Raw genomic sequence first — 17,936 nt, 5'->3', positions numbered from 1 at the left:
CGGTCTAATCACTTTCCTTCATCTGAAAGGTAGACGGTTGATCTACGGGCCTGCTGTGAGTTTGAAAACCGGCCAAAACACACAAGGCCCATTGATCTTGTCAGATCTCTTTTGTCAGATTGACTGTGATAAACACCTTTCGCTTTCGCCTCTTCAGACTACAGTTGAAGTCAAAAGTTTACATACATCTCATAGAATTTGCTAAATGTGACCCTGGACCACAAAACCAGTCATAAGGTTAAATTTTACAAAACTGAGATGTATACATCATTTGAAAGCTCAATAAATAAGCTTTCTATTGATGTATGGTTTGTTAGGATAGGACAATATTTGGCCGAGATACATTTATTTGAAAATTAGGAATCTGAGGGTGCAAAAAATCTAAATACTGAGAAAATCACCTTTAAAGTTGTCCAAATTAGGTTCTTAACAATGCATATTACTAATCAAAAATTACATTTTGATATATTTATAGTAGGAATTTTACAAAAAATCTTCATAGACATGATCTTTACTTAATTTCCTAATGATTTTTGGCATAAAAGAAAAATCTAAAATTTTGACCCATGCAATGTATTTTTGGCTATTGCTACAAATATACCCCAGCGACTTAAGACTGGTTTTGTGGTCCAGGGTCACAAATGTTCATTATTTCACTAAAATAACAGGGATCATATTAAATGCATGTTATTTTTAATTTAGTACTGACATGAATAAGATATTTCTACCACATAAAAGATGTTTACATATAGTCCACAAGAGAATATATAGTTGAATTTTTAAAAATGACCCTGTGCAAAAGTTTACATACACTTGTTACCTGAATGATCCACAGTTTTTTTTTTTTTTTTTGTTTAGTGATAGTTGTTCATGAGTCCCTTGTTTGTCCTGAACAGTTAAACTGCCTGCTGTTTTTCAGAAAAGTCCTTCTGGTCTCAAAGTTCTTTGTTTTTTCTGCATTTTTGTGTATTTGAACCCTTTCCAACAATGACTGTAGGATTTTAAGATCCATCTTTTCACACTGAGGACTATTACAGAAGGTAATTAAAACATTTTTTGTTATGTGGGAGACGTGCGTATCTAAATGAAAAAAAAAACAAAAAAAAACAAAAAAACATGATATTTAGGAAACGTAAGAAAAATGTACACATCTTCATTCTGTTCAAAAGTTTTCACCCCCAGCTCTTAATGCATCATTTTTCCTTCTGAAGCATCAGTGAGCGCTTGGAACTTCTGTAATAGTTAAATAAGAGTCTGTTGTCCTCAGTGTGAAAATCAGTCATTGTTGGAAAGGGTTCAAATACACACACAAAAAAAACAAAGAATCTGTGAGACCCAAAGGAGTTTTATGAATAACAGTGGGCAGTTTAACTGTTCAGGACAAACAAGGGACTCATGAACAACTATCACTAAACAAAAACAAAAACAGCTGTGGATCATTTAGGTTACAACACCTTATTAAGAATCAAGTGTATGTAAACTTTTGAACGGGGTCATTTTTATAAATTCAACTTTTATTTTTTTCTCTTGTGGATATGTAAACGTCTTTTATGTGAAATAACATGCATTTTGTATGATCCCTCTTATTTTGGTAAAACAATTAACATTTTGCAGATTCTGCAAGGTGTGTGTAAACTTTTGACTTCAATTGTACATGGTTATGCATCTTTTATCATTTTAGTGTTTAAATACAATGAAGTCAACATTATCTTATTGTTATTATCGAATCTGATTGGCTGATAGGAGTGTGATAATCTAGTGATAACAGAACTCCAGCCGTTTCACTCCGTTTGCGGTATTTCTCACAGCGAGGGTCAAGGCAGACGCCCAAATCTGCTATAATTTTATGAATAATACTGTTTTTGTGTATATATGCAAACAAATGTATAAACACATCCAAATGTTGTATTACTTTTAAAACATGCTGTTTAAAAATAAAATAATTGCAATAGAGTAGTGAGAATCTAATGTTTCTCATTTTTGACAATGGGTAATGATCATGATTTTCCTTTTTTTTTTTGCATCAGAGTAATGATGAGTTTTTTGGAAAGATAACCATCCAAAACACCCTAGCAACCACCTACAAAACCCCAGCAACACTGCAGCAACCTTGACAGAGGCAAACCCATACAGTATTTTCAGGCTAAAAAGGAGTTAAGGAAAAAGTATTGGTATGGAAAACATTGTGTGCATTTGTATTCTACATGAAATGCTCAAATAAATACCTAAAGGGAGAATTTGTGCATTAACATTTCTGTCTTTGAAACCGTTTTTAATGAGCCCTGAGAGGTGGATTATAATTAAAAGATCACAGAAAACACCTACATTAACAGGTCAAGAACATTTTAGCGTTTATTTATTGACAAAATAAATTTTGCATGAATGGTAAACTGATGTTAATGGAAACCAGTCCAAGGTTAATGCCTGTGATTTCCAAGAACAACCTTCACAAAAACCCTCAATTAGACACGAGCGGAAAAGAAATCACAGGGTGTCATCAGACCGGCTTTGACAAAATTAACACTCACCAAGTGCCAAATGTGAGAAAAAATTACTTACGTGTTTATAAAATTCACACGCCAGTAGTAGGTGTTAAAAAGTTAATTTAGAACATATGGTCTCCAACTAACCTTGGGTTTTATAGCAACTTCAAATGTCCCCGGTCCACTTCCATATTCTTTTTAATTAAGGTTTTAGTAGTTTTGTTGCATGTTTTTGACTCGATGTTCTGTGTTTCTCCCATTTGTATGATAACATAGTTCATATCTCATGCTCTCCTACAGCTCAAAACTCAATCCAGAGATAAACAGATGTTTTTGATCGATTACGTTTCTGCAATGAGCCAGAAACAATCCGTATGATTAGTCTTTCCATAAGGCTTCATGTGCACCAAAACAAACAGCTACAAAAGTCACTCCAGTGCCAACTGGAACATACACCCATCAAAGACGCTGAATTTCCGGAAATAAATACAGTGCTTGAGCAGCGGAGGACTGTTTTTATCATGTTTGGCCGAACTGCAGCAGTTCATTGACGCAAGGGAAACGAACAGATCAAGAGACACCCATTAAATGCCAGCTGTGGCCTTACAAAACACACTACGGACTCTTGAGAATATATATACTGCTATGATGAAGTTACAGAAGTCTAAACATTTTCAGAGGGTCATAACCACCAAATTGTTTCCCAAGATTTGACATTCTTGCAGTGATTCTGCATTCTGCTGCAATTCATTATGCAGTGCTCTGTTTGTTTCTAGGATGACAAAACAATTTAAAAGTAAAGTTTTTTAGGCTGCTTTTCCTCAACATTCTAACAGCACTCGTCAGTGTCAAAATGATTAAGACAGCCAATTAAATTAAAGTAGGCGGGGCTTATTTTTCACAAAGGAAGAGTGTGAATTCCAGCTGAAGCATCAGTTTAATGTTCAAAGAAAGTGAGGTGAGAATGAAGTAGCAAAACATTTAACATTTACAGATGTTTTGCTATAGAAATATGATACTCGTGACTTTGATCAGTTCAAGCGAATTACTAGCAAAAAAGAGCCATTTTCGTCATCCCTTGTAATAATAAAAAAAAAAATCACTTTTCCAATCAGTTAAACCATTGCGTCACATAATGATTCACTGTTTCAAAAGTAGAGACAGTAATATCCAGTGATGCAAATTTTTTGTCTACTAAAGTTCTTTTCATAAAGATGTTTTATGAAGTAGGGATGCTAGGGACGTACTTTTTTTTTTTTTTTCGCTTATTTGTTCGAAAATGTTATAAAACTAGCAAGTTAGGCCAGTAGCAGTACTGACAATGCAGACATGTCTAAAGGAATGAAAAGTGGTGGAACAGACAAACCGATTCAATTGAATAAGTCATTAACACTGGAACCGCGCCAATTGATTCAAACTCGTGACTTTGATCATTCAGTTCAAGCCATTTGCTAGCAAAAAAAAAAAAAAAAAGATCAAAAGAGCCATACATTTTCAAATTTCATCATCGCTTGTAATGATTTTCAAAGCACTTTTCCAATCAGTTAAACCATTGTGTTACATAATGATTCACTGTTTCAAAGTGCTCTGATCGCTTTGCGAATCATTTGATTTACATCGGAACTTCAGAGAGAGTTTGCAAATCATTTGATTTAGATTGGAACTTCGGAGTGGGTTCATGAATCATTTTCCGCTCCGAGTCCTGATCTGAAAAGATGGTTTGCAAATCATTATTCAGATTCGGACATCAGAGCACTAATCGCAAATAATTTGATTAAGATTGTTACTTCGGAGCGGGTACGTGAATCATTTGATTCAGATTGGGACTTTGGAGCGTGGATTGTGAATCATTTGATCTAGATCGGAACTTCAAAGCGGGTTCGCGAATCATTTGATTCAGATCAGTACTTTAGAGTGCAGATCGCAAATCAACTAATTTAGATTGAAACTTCGGAGTGGGTTTGTGAATCATTTTCCGCTCCGAGTCCTGATCTGGAAAGATGGTTTGCAAATCATTATTCAGATTCGGACATCAGAGCACTAATCACTAATAATTAGATTTAGATCATTACTTCGAAGTGGGTACGTGAATCATTTGATTCAGATCGGGACTTCAGAGTGGGTTTGTGAATCATTTAATTCAGATTGGGACTTTGGAGCATGGATTGCGAATCATTTGATCTAGATCCGAACTTCAGAGTGGGTTTGTGAATCATTTGATTCAGATCAGTACTTTAGATCGCAGATCACAAATCAACTAATTTAGATTGAAACTTCGGAGTGGGTTCATGAATCATTTTCCGCTCCGAGTCCTGATCTGGAAAGATGGTTTGCAAATCATTATTCAGATTCGGACATCAGAGCACTAATCACTAATAATTAGATTTAGATTGTTACTTCGGAGTGGGTACGTGAATCATTTGATTCAGATCGGGACTTTGGAGCGTGGATTGCGAATCATTTGATCTAGATCCGAACTTCAGAGTGGGTTCGTGAATCATTTGATTCAGATCGGTACTTCAGAGTGGGTTTGTGAATCATTTAATTCAGATTGGGACTTTGGAGCGTGGATTGCGAATCATTTGATCTAGATCCGAACTTCAGAGCGCGGATCACAAATCATTTGATTTAGATCGAAACTTCAGAGTGGGTTTGTGAATCATTTGATTCAGATCAGTACTTTAGAGCTCCGATCACAAATCATTTGATTCAGATTGGGACTTTGGAGCGTGGATTGCGAATCATTTGATCTAGATCCGAACTTCAGAGTGGGTTCGTGAATCATTTGATTCAGATCGGTACTTCAGAGTGGGTTTGTGAATCATTTAATTCAGATTGGGACTTTGGAGCGTAGATTGCGAATCATTTGATCTAGATCCGAACTTCAGAGCGCGGATCACAAATCATTTGATTTAGATCGAAACTTCAGAGTGGGTTTGTGAATCATTTGATTCAGATCAGTACTTTAGAGCTCCGATCACAAATCATTTGATTTAGATCCGAACTTCAGAGTGGGTTCGTGAATCATTTGATATAGATCAGTACTTTAGAGCTCAGATCATGAATCATTTGATTTAGATCCGAAATTTAGAGCGGGTTTGTGAATCATTTGTTTCAGATTGGGACTACAGAGTGCAGATCACAAATCATTTGATTTAGATCCGAACTTCAGAGTGGGTTCGTGAATCATTTGATATAGATCAGTACTTTAGAGCGGGTTTGTGAATCATTTGTTTCAGATTGGGACTTCAGAGTGCGGACCACAAATCATTTTAGTTTGGAGCGCAAATCATTTGATTTAGATCAAACTTTGGAGCAGGTTTGTGAATAATTTGATTCAGATCGTTACATTAAAGCAGGTTTGTGAATCATTTGATTTAGTTAGGAGCACGGATCACAAATCATTTGATTTAGATCCGAATTTCAGTGCAGGTTTGTGAATCATTTCATTCAGATCAGCACTTCAGAGCACGGATCACAAATAATTTGATTTAGATCGGTACTTCGGTGTAGGTTTGTGAATCATTTGATTCAGTTCAGTACTTTAGAGTGCAGATCACAAATCTTTTAATTCAGGTCAGTGCTTCAGAAAGGGTTTTTGAATCATTTGATTCAGATCGGTACTTCGGTGCAGGTTTGTGAATCATTTGATTTAGATCAGTACTTCAGAACATGGATCACAAATCATTTAATTTAGATCTGAGCTTCAGAGTAGGTTCATGAATCATTTGATTCAGATTGGGACTTCAGAGCCCGGATCACGAATCATTTGATTTAGATCTGAACTTTGGAGAGGGTTTGTGAATCATTTGATTCAGATGGGTACTTCAGAGCCCGGATCACGAATCATTTGATTTAGATCGGAACTTCAGAGTGGGTTTGTGAATCATTTGATTCAAATTGGTACTTCAGAGCCCGGATCACGAATCATTTGATTCAGATCGGGACTTCGGTGCAGGTTTGTGAATCGCTTGATTTAGATCTGAACTTTGGAGAGGGTTTGTGAATCATTTGATTCAGATGGGTACTTCAGAGCATGGATCACGAATCATTCGATTCAGATCGGGACTTTGGTGCAGGTTTGTGAATCGCTTGATTTAGGTCGGGACTTTGGGGCACGTATCACAAATCATTTTAATGCAGTGCAGCAAAGAATTTTTTTTTTTAAGAAAAAGTATACACAAATAAAAATGAACCATGCCTTTACTATAGTAAAAGTGTAGTGACCATCTTTTTTATATGATCACAGTTTTACTACAAATAATAATATGTTTAAACTATAGTAAGTGTAACAAAATCATGTTTAATTTGTGGTTTAACTATAGTAACTATGTTTTGCTTTGCTTAGTTTTTTAAAAAGGGATGTGTTGCCAGGTAAACAAAAAATGTCCCCACCAATGCCAAAATCAAACCTACGCCCTTGACATTAGCTGAACAGCATGTTGTTAAACACCAGTACAATCCACTGAAAACACCGTACTTCAGTCCCTCACAGCCTCATCTTCATTCCTGTCAAAAACTACCCTGACTAAAGTCCATTGAGTGGCACGAGACAAAAGAGAGCTCCAATTAAAAATAAAAATACTGTAATTTGCGTTCCGCCTTGTCGTTTTGACGATCAACGGGGACTGAAAATCCACTTCGGCGGAGTGGAAGTACACTAGAGATAAAGGCGCAGCGGCGGACGGTGAGTTATCAGCTCTTTAATCCCATGGTGTGTTGAGTTTTCACGGTGGGACGCTCTATCTCAGCACGGCACAATGGGCCTCGCTTTGACTGCCTATAGGAGCCTACAGACACACGCCATTCATTTACAGGGGAATTCAAGAGCAAATACTCTTACTTTGGTCTGGTCCTCTGGAAAACCATGCAAAGATATTCATGAAACCAAAAGAAATGCAAAATCACATGATAAGCTTTAAAAAAAGCCCCATACCATCATTTTTATTGCTCAAAATTCAGGAACAGGGATTGGGCTTAATACAATTTTTTAATCTAAAGTGTCTTTTGCTCACCAAGTCTGCAAACATTTAAACAAAAATATAGTTAAAAAAGTAAAATTGTGAAATATTATTACAATTTCAAATAACTTTTCTATGTGAATGTATGTTAAAATGTAATTTATTTCTTTAATCAAAGCTGAATTTTTAGGATCATTACTCGTCTTCAGTGTCACATGATCCTCATTTTGACAGCATTATACACAAACACAAATTTATGTGTTTTGGAACCTGTAATACTTTTTTCAGGATTCTTTGATGAATAGAAAGTTTAAAAAGAACAGCTGTTTTTTTTTTTATAGAAATCTTTTCTAACACTATAAGTCTTTTCTATCACTTTAACACTTTTTGTTAATTAACACATTCTTGCTGAATAAAACTATCAATTTATTTCAAAGAGAGAAAGAAAGAAAAAAATGACTGACTCCAAACTCTGAACTTTGAAGGTGTTTATTGTTACATAAGTTTTCTATTTGAAACAAATGCTGTTCTTTTTAACGTTTTATTTATCAAATAATTCTGAAAAAAGTATCACAGGTTCCAAAAAATAAATAAATAAAATTAAGCGGCACAACTGTTTCCAACACTGATAATAAATCAGCATATTAAAATGATTTCTGAAAGATCATGTGACACCGAATACTGGATTAATGATCCTGAAAATTCAGCTTTGCATCACAGGAATCATTTATACTTTAAAGTATATTAAAATAGAAAACCACTGTTTTAAATTTGCATTAACATTTCAGAGTATTACAGCTTTTTCTGTATTTTTAATCAAATAAATGCAGCCTTGATGAGCAGAAAAGTCTCCTTTAAAAAGCATAACCCTAACCCAAACTTGGGCAGTGTATATATGTAATATATATTTTTAGGATTCTTTGAGGAATAAAAAGTCTAAAAAGAAGATTTGTTTTAACATTATAAATGTTGTTACTGTCACTTTTGATCAATTTAAACAATTAATCCTTACTGAATAAAATTTATTTACTTGAAAATAAAATATTTATTTCTTAAAAAAGTATATATTTTTAAAAATACAAAAACAAAATAAAATAAAGAATAAATTAAATTAAATAAAAGTTTTGAATGGTAACTAACTAAACTTTCATGCAACTAACCCTAATTACAAACAACCATAAACTGTTTTCGACTTGATTGGATGGCAAAAGCCTTTTTTTTCTTTGTATTAACATGCACTGATGAATCAATCACATTAAGACCAAGGATGTGCATTAAGAAATTAAACAGAGTTTTTTAATTTCATGCCGACTTTATAGCACATACTTGGTGATCCATGTTGATGATGTTTTTAGCTGAATAGCGATAATCAAAACAATATTTCATTTTTGCTTAATGATTACATAATATACCCATTATATCAGAGCACATTCAAGATTTAGTGTTTTAATTGGGCCAGTTGTGCGTTTGGCTTTATCGAGTGTCACGCAGCATTGTGAGAGTGCCAAAGTCATGACTGCATGACACCGAAAAAATAAACTCCCTAGAGCCACTGCTCACCCATTGGCCCCTTGTTCTCACAGTAATTTCAGAGCTAAAGACATGGAGCGACAACTCAAAGCGCGAGACTCTGGCTTTACGACCGGAATCCATCATCAAAGAGCAATTAAACAGTAAGTGTTGCTGATTGGGCTTGAACGGGGCACGCCGGCAGAATAATCAGCGTCCTCTCGCTGCTGTCGGAGGGCTGGACTCGAGGGGTGTGGTATTTCAAGACTGTGAAAGGTTAGGAGGTGCCCAGCGAGAGCACGCCGCGGCCACCACCATTAGCACCAGGATTCAATGCGCAAATATGACATTTGATGAGCCGGTGTGAACATGTGCTGCAGATACACAAGCTGTGTTTGTGAACAATGCCGTCAAAATGAGAATTCCTTCGCCTGCTAAATACAGCTGTCGCAACACGTGCAGCCTGCCATGGAGCGGGACTTCAGGCATATTTCACAAATTAAAAATGCAATGCATGCTATTATGCACTCGCTAAAATGCATGCAAATCATACACAATGCTAAAATGCATATGCAATGGAAATTGTGCAATAAAAAAGTCAATATTAAATGAAATTATATATGCAATGGCTAGATAAAGTCTAGATCATATAAACTACCAGCCAAAAGTTTTTGAACAGTAAAATGTTTTATTTTTTTAAAGAAGTCTCTTTTGCTCACCAAACCTGCATTTATTTGATCCAAAGTACAGTAAAATTTTTTTAAATATTTTTACTTTTTTGAAATAGCTGTTTTCTATTTAAATATATTTTAAAATGTAATTTATTTGTATGATTTTAAAGCTGCATTTTTAGCATTATTACTCCAGTCATATGATGCTTCAGTAATGATTCTAATAGTCATATTTGCTGCTCAGAAAACATTATTATTAATAAGAAAGTAAAGTTGTATTCCATGCTGACTTTAAAATAATATATGCAATGATTAGATTATATAGATTATATAACCTACCAGTCAAGTAAGATTTTTAATGCTTTTTAAAGAAGTCTCTTCTGCTCACCAAGCCTGCATTTACTTGATCCAACGCACAGTAAAAATGGTACAGTTTTGAAATATTTTTACTATTTAAAAAAAAAAATAGCTGCTTTGTATTTGAATACATTTTAAAATGTAATTTATTTCTGTGATTTCAAAGCTGAATTTTCAGCATAATTACTTCAGTCACACGATCCTTCAGAAATGATTCTAATATTCTGATTTGCTGCTCAAAAAACATTACTACTGTTATTAATATGTTGAAAACAGCTGAGCAGATTCTTTTCAGGTTTCTTTGATGAACAGAAAGTTCAGAAGAACAGCATTTATCTGAAACATAAATCTTTTGAAACATTATAAATGTCTTGATCATTACTTTTAATCAATAAAGCATCCTTGCTAAATAAAAGTTTTAATTTCTATCAAAACATTACACTAACTGGGATAGTGAATCATGTTACAAAAGCTTTTTATATCAGATCTCTGGATCTATAATAATACTATTAATAATAAAAATAAATGTTCCTTGAACACAAAATCAGCATAGAATGATTTCTGAAGGATCACGTGACACTAAAGAATGAAGTAATGATAGTAAAAAAGCAGCTTTGATCACAAATAAATTACATTTTAAAATATATTCATATAGAAAAAATATTTCACAATATGACTTTTGCTGTATTTTGGATCAAATAAATGCAGGCTTGGTAAACTTTTGACTGCTATTGTATTTCTACTCAGTAAAAGGCTCCAAAAAAAGTATGCATGCACATTTATTGTATATAAAAATGGAGATAAGTTTGGAACAAAATTGAGTAACTTTAAGCACACCTAGCATTAAAAAAGTAATAAATCTTACTGACCCCAGACATTTAAAATGCAGTGCATCTGCCCTCATTATGAACACAGTAATCAGTAATTGATTAGATTATTACTCAAGTAATCAGACCTGTGATTCTTGGCTTGATTGGATGGTAAAAAGTGTCTCTTTTTATTTTTGATGAACATGCACTAATGCATTATTTAAAATTCATTACTCCAGTCACACGATCCTTCAGAAATCATTCTAATATTCTGATTTGCTGCTCAAAAAACATTTATTATTATTATGTTGAAAACAGCTGAGTATAATTTTTTCAGATTTCTTTGATGAATAGAAAGTTCAGAAGAACAGCATTCATCTCAAATAGAAATTTTGTGCAACATTATAAATGGCTTTATAATCACTTTTGATCAATTTAAAGCATCCTTGCCAAATAAAAGTATTAATTTCTATAATTTCTTTCCCGAAAAAAAAAAAAAAAAATTTAAATAAATAAAATGCTGACTACAAGCTTTTAAATGCTTAATGCTTTTTTTTTTATTTATTTCAGATAAATACTGACCTTTGGATATTTATATGCATCAAAGAATCTTAAAAAATGTACTTAACTGTTTTAAATATTGATAACAATCAATATTATCATCTGGAGACTGGAGGAATGCTGCTGAAAATGTAGCTTTGATCACAGGAATAAATTACATTTAAAAAAAATATTCAACTAGAAATAGTATTTTAAATAGTAAGAATATTTCACAATATTGTATTTTGAATCAAACAAATACAGGCTTGGTAAGCAGAAGAGACTTTTTCTAAAAACTTTCAAAAACGTTTGCCTGGTAGTGTACTTCAATAAATCTTCCTAAGCCTCTGGGCAGTGCATCTAGCCCTAATTATAAACAACAGGAATCACTAAATGCTTAGATGATTACCTAAGTAATCAGACCTTAATTAGGCAGTAAAAGTGTCTCTTTTTTCTTTAGACTAACATGCCCCAATAAATAATTCACCATAAAATGAATGTGCATTGGGAAAGTAAATAAAGTCACTTTTAATTGCATGCTGCCTTTGAAATACTATATAAAGGTATATGCTTTAGACATTATGGATGCAACAACCTTGATATCAGATTCAATACTGTGCTAAACTCGCTAAAACACTCTAGAAATGAAGTTTACATCTGAATGGCATTGTATCTACCTGTAATTATAAACATTAATAATCACTAATTGCTTTAATACTTACGACCTATGACTAGATGTTTTTTCCTTTCGGATTGATGTGCATTGATGAATCATTTACATCAAGACCAGGAATGTGCATTAAGAAAGTAAATAAAGCATATCCTTGCATATGTTTTAGACATATTGAACAACCTTGATATCAGGTTCAATACCGTTCTAACATACTTGCACTCACTAACACATGCAATATTTATTGTAAATAAAACGGAGATGCTCAACAGTGGCAGTAACTGTGCAAATCGTTCTTTTTTGTGCCATTAAATGTTTAAAGCATCGTTTTATTCACTCTCTAAAGTCAGTTTTATTCTCATTTTGCATTTAGAGAGGCGTGCATATATAATCATTTCCAAAACCTACTGAGCTGCATCCGTGGGGAGTGTTTTAAAACACACTCTAAAAATTATGATGACTTTTAAGATGCACGTTCAGCCAAAATCTAACAAAAACATCACAAATATTCTCCGGGGAGAATGCAATTCCAGAACGCACTACAATGAGTTGAAATCAACAACATAAAGAATGAAGTCAAAGAAATGTTAATGATAGGTTTTAGCTACAGCCAAGCCCAAAATTATTCATACCCCTTGCAAATTCTGACTTAAAGTTACTTTTATTCAACCAGCAAGTTTTTATTTGACTGAAAATGACACAGGCTTCTCCTAAAAGATAATAAGACGATGTACAAGAGGCATCATTGTGGAAAAAATACTTCTCAGCTTTTATTTACATTTGAACAAAAAGTGGCATGTCCAAAATTATTCATACCCTTTGCAAACTGTCACAGTCTATGGGAAAATCCAAAGTTCTATACCATTCCAAATAGTCCAAGCTGTTCTAAAGCATCCTAATTACCCTGATTCATTGGGAACAGCTGTTTTAATCAACTCAACAGGTGAAAAACAGAAGCTCTCTGCTGTTGGTTTGTGGACAGTCATGGCTAAGACAAAGGAGCTCACTGAGAACCTGCGGCTGCGCATTGTGGCTGCTCACAAGTCAGGAAAGGGTTATAAGATCATTTCTAAATGTTTAGAAGTTCCAGTGGCTACAGTGCAAAGTATTATTAAAAAATACAAGACGTTCCGCACTGTGAAAAATCTCAGAGGACGTGGTGGGAAGCCAAAAGTGACACCTGTGCTGGCCAGGAGGAGAGTGAGAGAGGATCACCACCAAGGCCATCCTGATGAATCTGGGCTCTGCTGGTGACAACATCTCAAAGCAGACGGTCCGACACAGACACAGACCAAGGAGGACACCACTTCTCCAGATGAGGCACACAAAAGCCCGCTTGGCCTTTGCAAATGCTCATCTGGACAAAGAAGAACACTTCTGGTCTTCTGTTTCATGGTCAGACGATGCAGCCTTCATTTGTTGTAAAAAAGGAGAAGCCTTCAACCCTAAGAACACCACCCCCACAACATCAGGCAGTCTGCAGAGAAACTTGGCCTTGGGCACCAGTGGACATTTCAGCATGACAACAACCCAAAACACACAGCAAAAATGGTGAAGAAATGGTAAGCAGACAAAAACATTAACGTTTTGCAGTGGCCCAGCCAGAGTCCTGACTTAAATCCACTTGAGAATCTGTGGAGAGAGCTAAAGATCAGGGTGATGGCAAGGAGACCCTTCAACCTGAAAGAGATGGAGCTCATCGCTAAAGATGAATGGGCAAAAATACCAGTGGAGACAAGATTATTTAGAAAGGTATGAATAATTTTGGACATGCCACTTTTTGCTCAAATGCACATAAAACTGAGAATTTTTTTTTTCCACAATGATGCCTCTTGTACATCGTCTTATTATCTTTTGGGAGAAGCCTGTGTCATTTCCGGTCCAAAAAAAAAAAAAAAAACTTGCTGGTGGAATAAAAGTAACTTTAAGTCAGAATTTGCCAGGGGTATGAATAATTTCGGGCTTGACTGTATATTCTAGGTGTTGTTTGTCTATTATTTACATTTGCCATCTTTTAGGCTCATTAGTCATCAAATCCTCTGTCAACTCCACAGATGTTGTGAAGGTTGCAGGTACAGACGTGCAGCTTTTAATCTCAGCGAGCACCAGAACAGCTCACAGATCTGTGCGTCAAATCATCTCAAGTTTGAGTTCTGACGTGACCAAGCAGCTGTCTGTGTAGACAACTCACTGGGTTCCCAAACAGAGCCATAAAAAATAAGAGGGAATTGGTGACAAACAAGCAAGAGCACCTTGATGCTGTTCCCGATCAGCCTGACGGCAGCCTTGAGACACGGGCTGACTGCAGACATCATGTGACCGGAGTGCATGTCATGCTTATGAGCGTGAAACCGCAGGCAAGATGGATGGTGGGCAATAAATTAGGAGTCAGCAGGGTGCAGTGGGCGGTCGGTCTCTCTCACAAGCCCGCTAACAAACCTCCACGCTTCTGTCAATCACAGCGAGACTCAGCGGACCGTTCATGGAGTCTCATTCATATTGCACACAACAATGGTTGAGCTCAAGAGAAATGGCCTGCTCCAATCTGATTGTCTGGCTTTAATTGTGATTACACACATTTAGAGTGTGCAAGCTTTCTTTTTGTAGAGAACCATAATGATATTGATGACATCAACTTGTTTGCATGCCTATATCTTTCAACAAAATGCTGTCAGATGCAATATACTGGATATTTTTCAAAATAATTAAAAAAATATACAATATATTGAAAAAGCTGTAAGAGTAAAACGATGTAACGCATACAAATACATACATATATAATTGTTCAAATAAAATTAATTAAAAATAAATAAAAATTTGTTTTTTTAAAGATTTTTTAAGGTATATATTTTGTATTCATATTAAATTAATTATTAAAAATTATATAAGTTTTTAAATTATATATGCATATGTTTGTATATATTAAATATTATATGTAATATATTGTGTGTATAAATAAATAAATAAATAAATATATATATTTATTTTTTTATACAATAAAATAATATAATAAAATATAATTATTAAAATTATATAAATAGAATATAAAATATTAATTATATATAATGAATATATTCATAATAATGTTTATATATACTATGTTGTGTGTGTGTGTATATATATATACACAATTATATTTTACGAAATATACAATATATTGCATTTAATGACTTTTTAAACAAAATATTCATATATATATATATATATATATATATATATATATTTTTTTTTTTTTAATTTTTTTTTTTATGTATGTATATCTGAAAATTGTACACACATACACATTTATTTTTTTTATTTTTTTTTTGTAATTACTATATTGGATATTTTGAAAATAATAAAAATAAAATAAATATTATATATATATATATATATATATATATATATATATATTTGTAATAAGGACATTGAATGCAATACGTTTTACATATTTTAATATATTTTTCAAAATATCCAATATAATAATTACAAAAAATATGTATGTGTGTCTAATACAATCTTTAATATACACAAAGATATACATATATAATGTATATACACACGCACACTTACTTAATTTTTTTTTATTTATTATAATATTAATAATTTTATTCAATATTTTGTAAAATATATTAAAATGTCAGACATGTTGCATTTGAAGTCTTTTAAAAATGTATTAGTTAATCAAAAATATATATTATTAAAAATGAATGAAAAATAAAATGGATTTGTCTGTGGCTGTCTGTGGGTTAAAAACCTAAAAGGTATATATAGAAATATATAATTTCATATATCTATATCTATATCTATCTATGTACACAATTTTAAATACAATAATTGTACATGTCAGTCAGACAGCCTTGGCACTTGTGGACATTTGCTGAAAGATCGAATGGACAAATGGAATTGTTCCAGTCAGAATAAGCTACACTGTGGAGCTCAGCTTTATGCTGATAGTCAAAAGCCTGGCTTCACAAGACCAGAATAAAGAGCCGACGAGACTAGAATGAGCCGACATGAGCAGCGAGATGGAAATTGGACGTTAGTGCCAGAAGAATGAATACAAATTGATTCTTCATGTCCTAAGACTGATTCTGCGTGAAGAAATGAGTATATTTCAATATGCCCTATAAAACTGTGTCCAAATGCCAATGCAGTTTGTGTTTACATCATCACCATCATCCCTTGTCGTTTTGACACTCTGTTCCTTTTAAAGCGCCTGACTGTGTCACGACCTCTGTGTAACGCTCCATTATAGCTACAGTCCGCGGCAGCGGCGAAACCCGATCCAATCTCCTCCGTGCATCTGTGCCACAGTCACCTGCCAGCAAAATACTCCCTCCATACTTCAGCACAGATCCAATTATCAGATTGGCTCCCGGCGCAGAAAGAGCTGACCACACGTTTATCTGAAACGCCTAATGGCTTCCAATGAAATGTTTAATTCAAACGGCAGCTTTATTGCACGCTACCTTTCCACATTATCCAGGTTTCCGGCCACTCCGAGTCCTCCGATGGTGTAAAGCTTGCCGTCGTAGACCACGCTGTTGTGCCGGCACCGCGGGACCGTCATCCGAGACACCAGATTCCAATTATCCAGCAGGGACATGTAGCACCACACGTCTGCCAGCGTGACGCCAGACTCGATGCCACCTAAAGAGGGTACAAGCCCAAACAAATGAGCGCTGAAATCTCCATTTACACCCTCCGACATCACACCTCCATTAATACACAGCTCATCAAAGGACAGAAACACAAAAAATAACATGAACATCTCCCTCTCTCTCAGGGATTCAGCTTTTGCTGGATACAGAAACGTGTTTTCGGGTCCATTTTAGGTTAGTTTAGAGAGACAGACAGAAATTTGAAATAAAAGTATAACTAAATAATATAAGATATATCTTTTTTTTTTTTTTTAGAAATTTAATCATATAACAAAACTTAAAGGCTAAAAGCTAACATAAATATAAACCAATACAATTTAACGTTACATATATGTGACCCTGGACCACAAAACCAGTCTTAAGTCGCTGGGGTATGTTTGTAGCAATAGCCAAAAATACATTGCATGGGTCAAAATTGTTGTTTTTTCTTTTATGCCAAAAATCATTAGGAAATTAAGTAAAGATCATGTTCCATGAAGATTTTTTTTGTAAAATTCCTACTGTAAATATATCAAAATGTAATTTTTGATTAGTAATATGCATTGTTAAGAACTTAATTTGGACAACTTTAAAGGTGATTTTCTCAGTATTTTGATTTTTTTACATCCTTAGATTCCTGATTTTCAAATAGATGTATCTCGGCCAAATATGGTCCTATCCTAACAAACCATACACCAATAGAAAGCTTATTTATTGAGCTTCTATATGATGTATACATCTCAGTTTTGTAAAATTTAACCTTATGACTGGTTTTGTGGTCCAGGGTCACATATACATATATACATATATATATATTCAAATGTTATTAAAAAATTAACCTTCTTTATAGAAACAAATGAATACAATATTATATATTTTTTAGGGCTGTCAAACGATTAATAACGATTAATCGCATCCAAAATAAAGGATTACATACCGTATGTGTGTGTGCTGTGTGTATATATTATGTATATATAAATACACACAAACATGTATATTAAAGAAAAATGTTTTACATTTATATATAAAATATTTATGATTCTATATATAATCTAAATTAAATACAAGTATAACTATCCACACATATAAGTATTTTTTAAGTCTATACATGTATATGTGTGTATTTATATATACATAATTAATATAGACAATAAACACACATTTAGTATGTAAACATAAACTTTTATTTTGGATGCGATTAAACGCGATTAATCGTATGACAGCCCTAATATTTCATTAACATGTTTTAAGTATACCTATATATACATATATACCTATATATATATATATATATATATATATATATATATATAT

General features: G+C 33.7%; 1 protein-coding gene across 1 annotated transcript in view; it reads right to left on the bottom strand.

Annotated features, from left to right (window-relative positions):
- LOC141295622 (kelch-like protein 29) overlaps nt 1-17,936 on the bottom strand; it is a 150,759-nt gene that overhangs the window by 36,056 nt on the left and 96,767 nt on the right. Inside the window, exon 9 of the mRNA XM_073826869.1 lies at nt 16,452-16,632. Coding sequence (XP_073682970.1) covers nt 16,452-16,632 — 181 coding nt within the window. The remainder of the gene's footprint in view (nt 1-16,451; nt 16,633-17,936) is intronic.

Source organism: Garra rufa, chromosome 21, assembly GCF_049309525.1.
Source record: "Garra rufa chromosome 21, GarRuf1.0, whole genome shotgun sequence".
Taxonomy (NCBI): Eukaryota; Metazoa; Chordata; class Actinopteri; order Cypriniformes; family Cyprinidae; genus Garra; species Garra rufa.
Note: the sequence above shows the minus strand (reverse complement) of the source record. Positions and strands in the feature narration are given on the sequence as shown.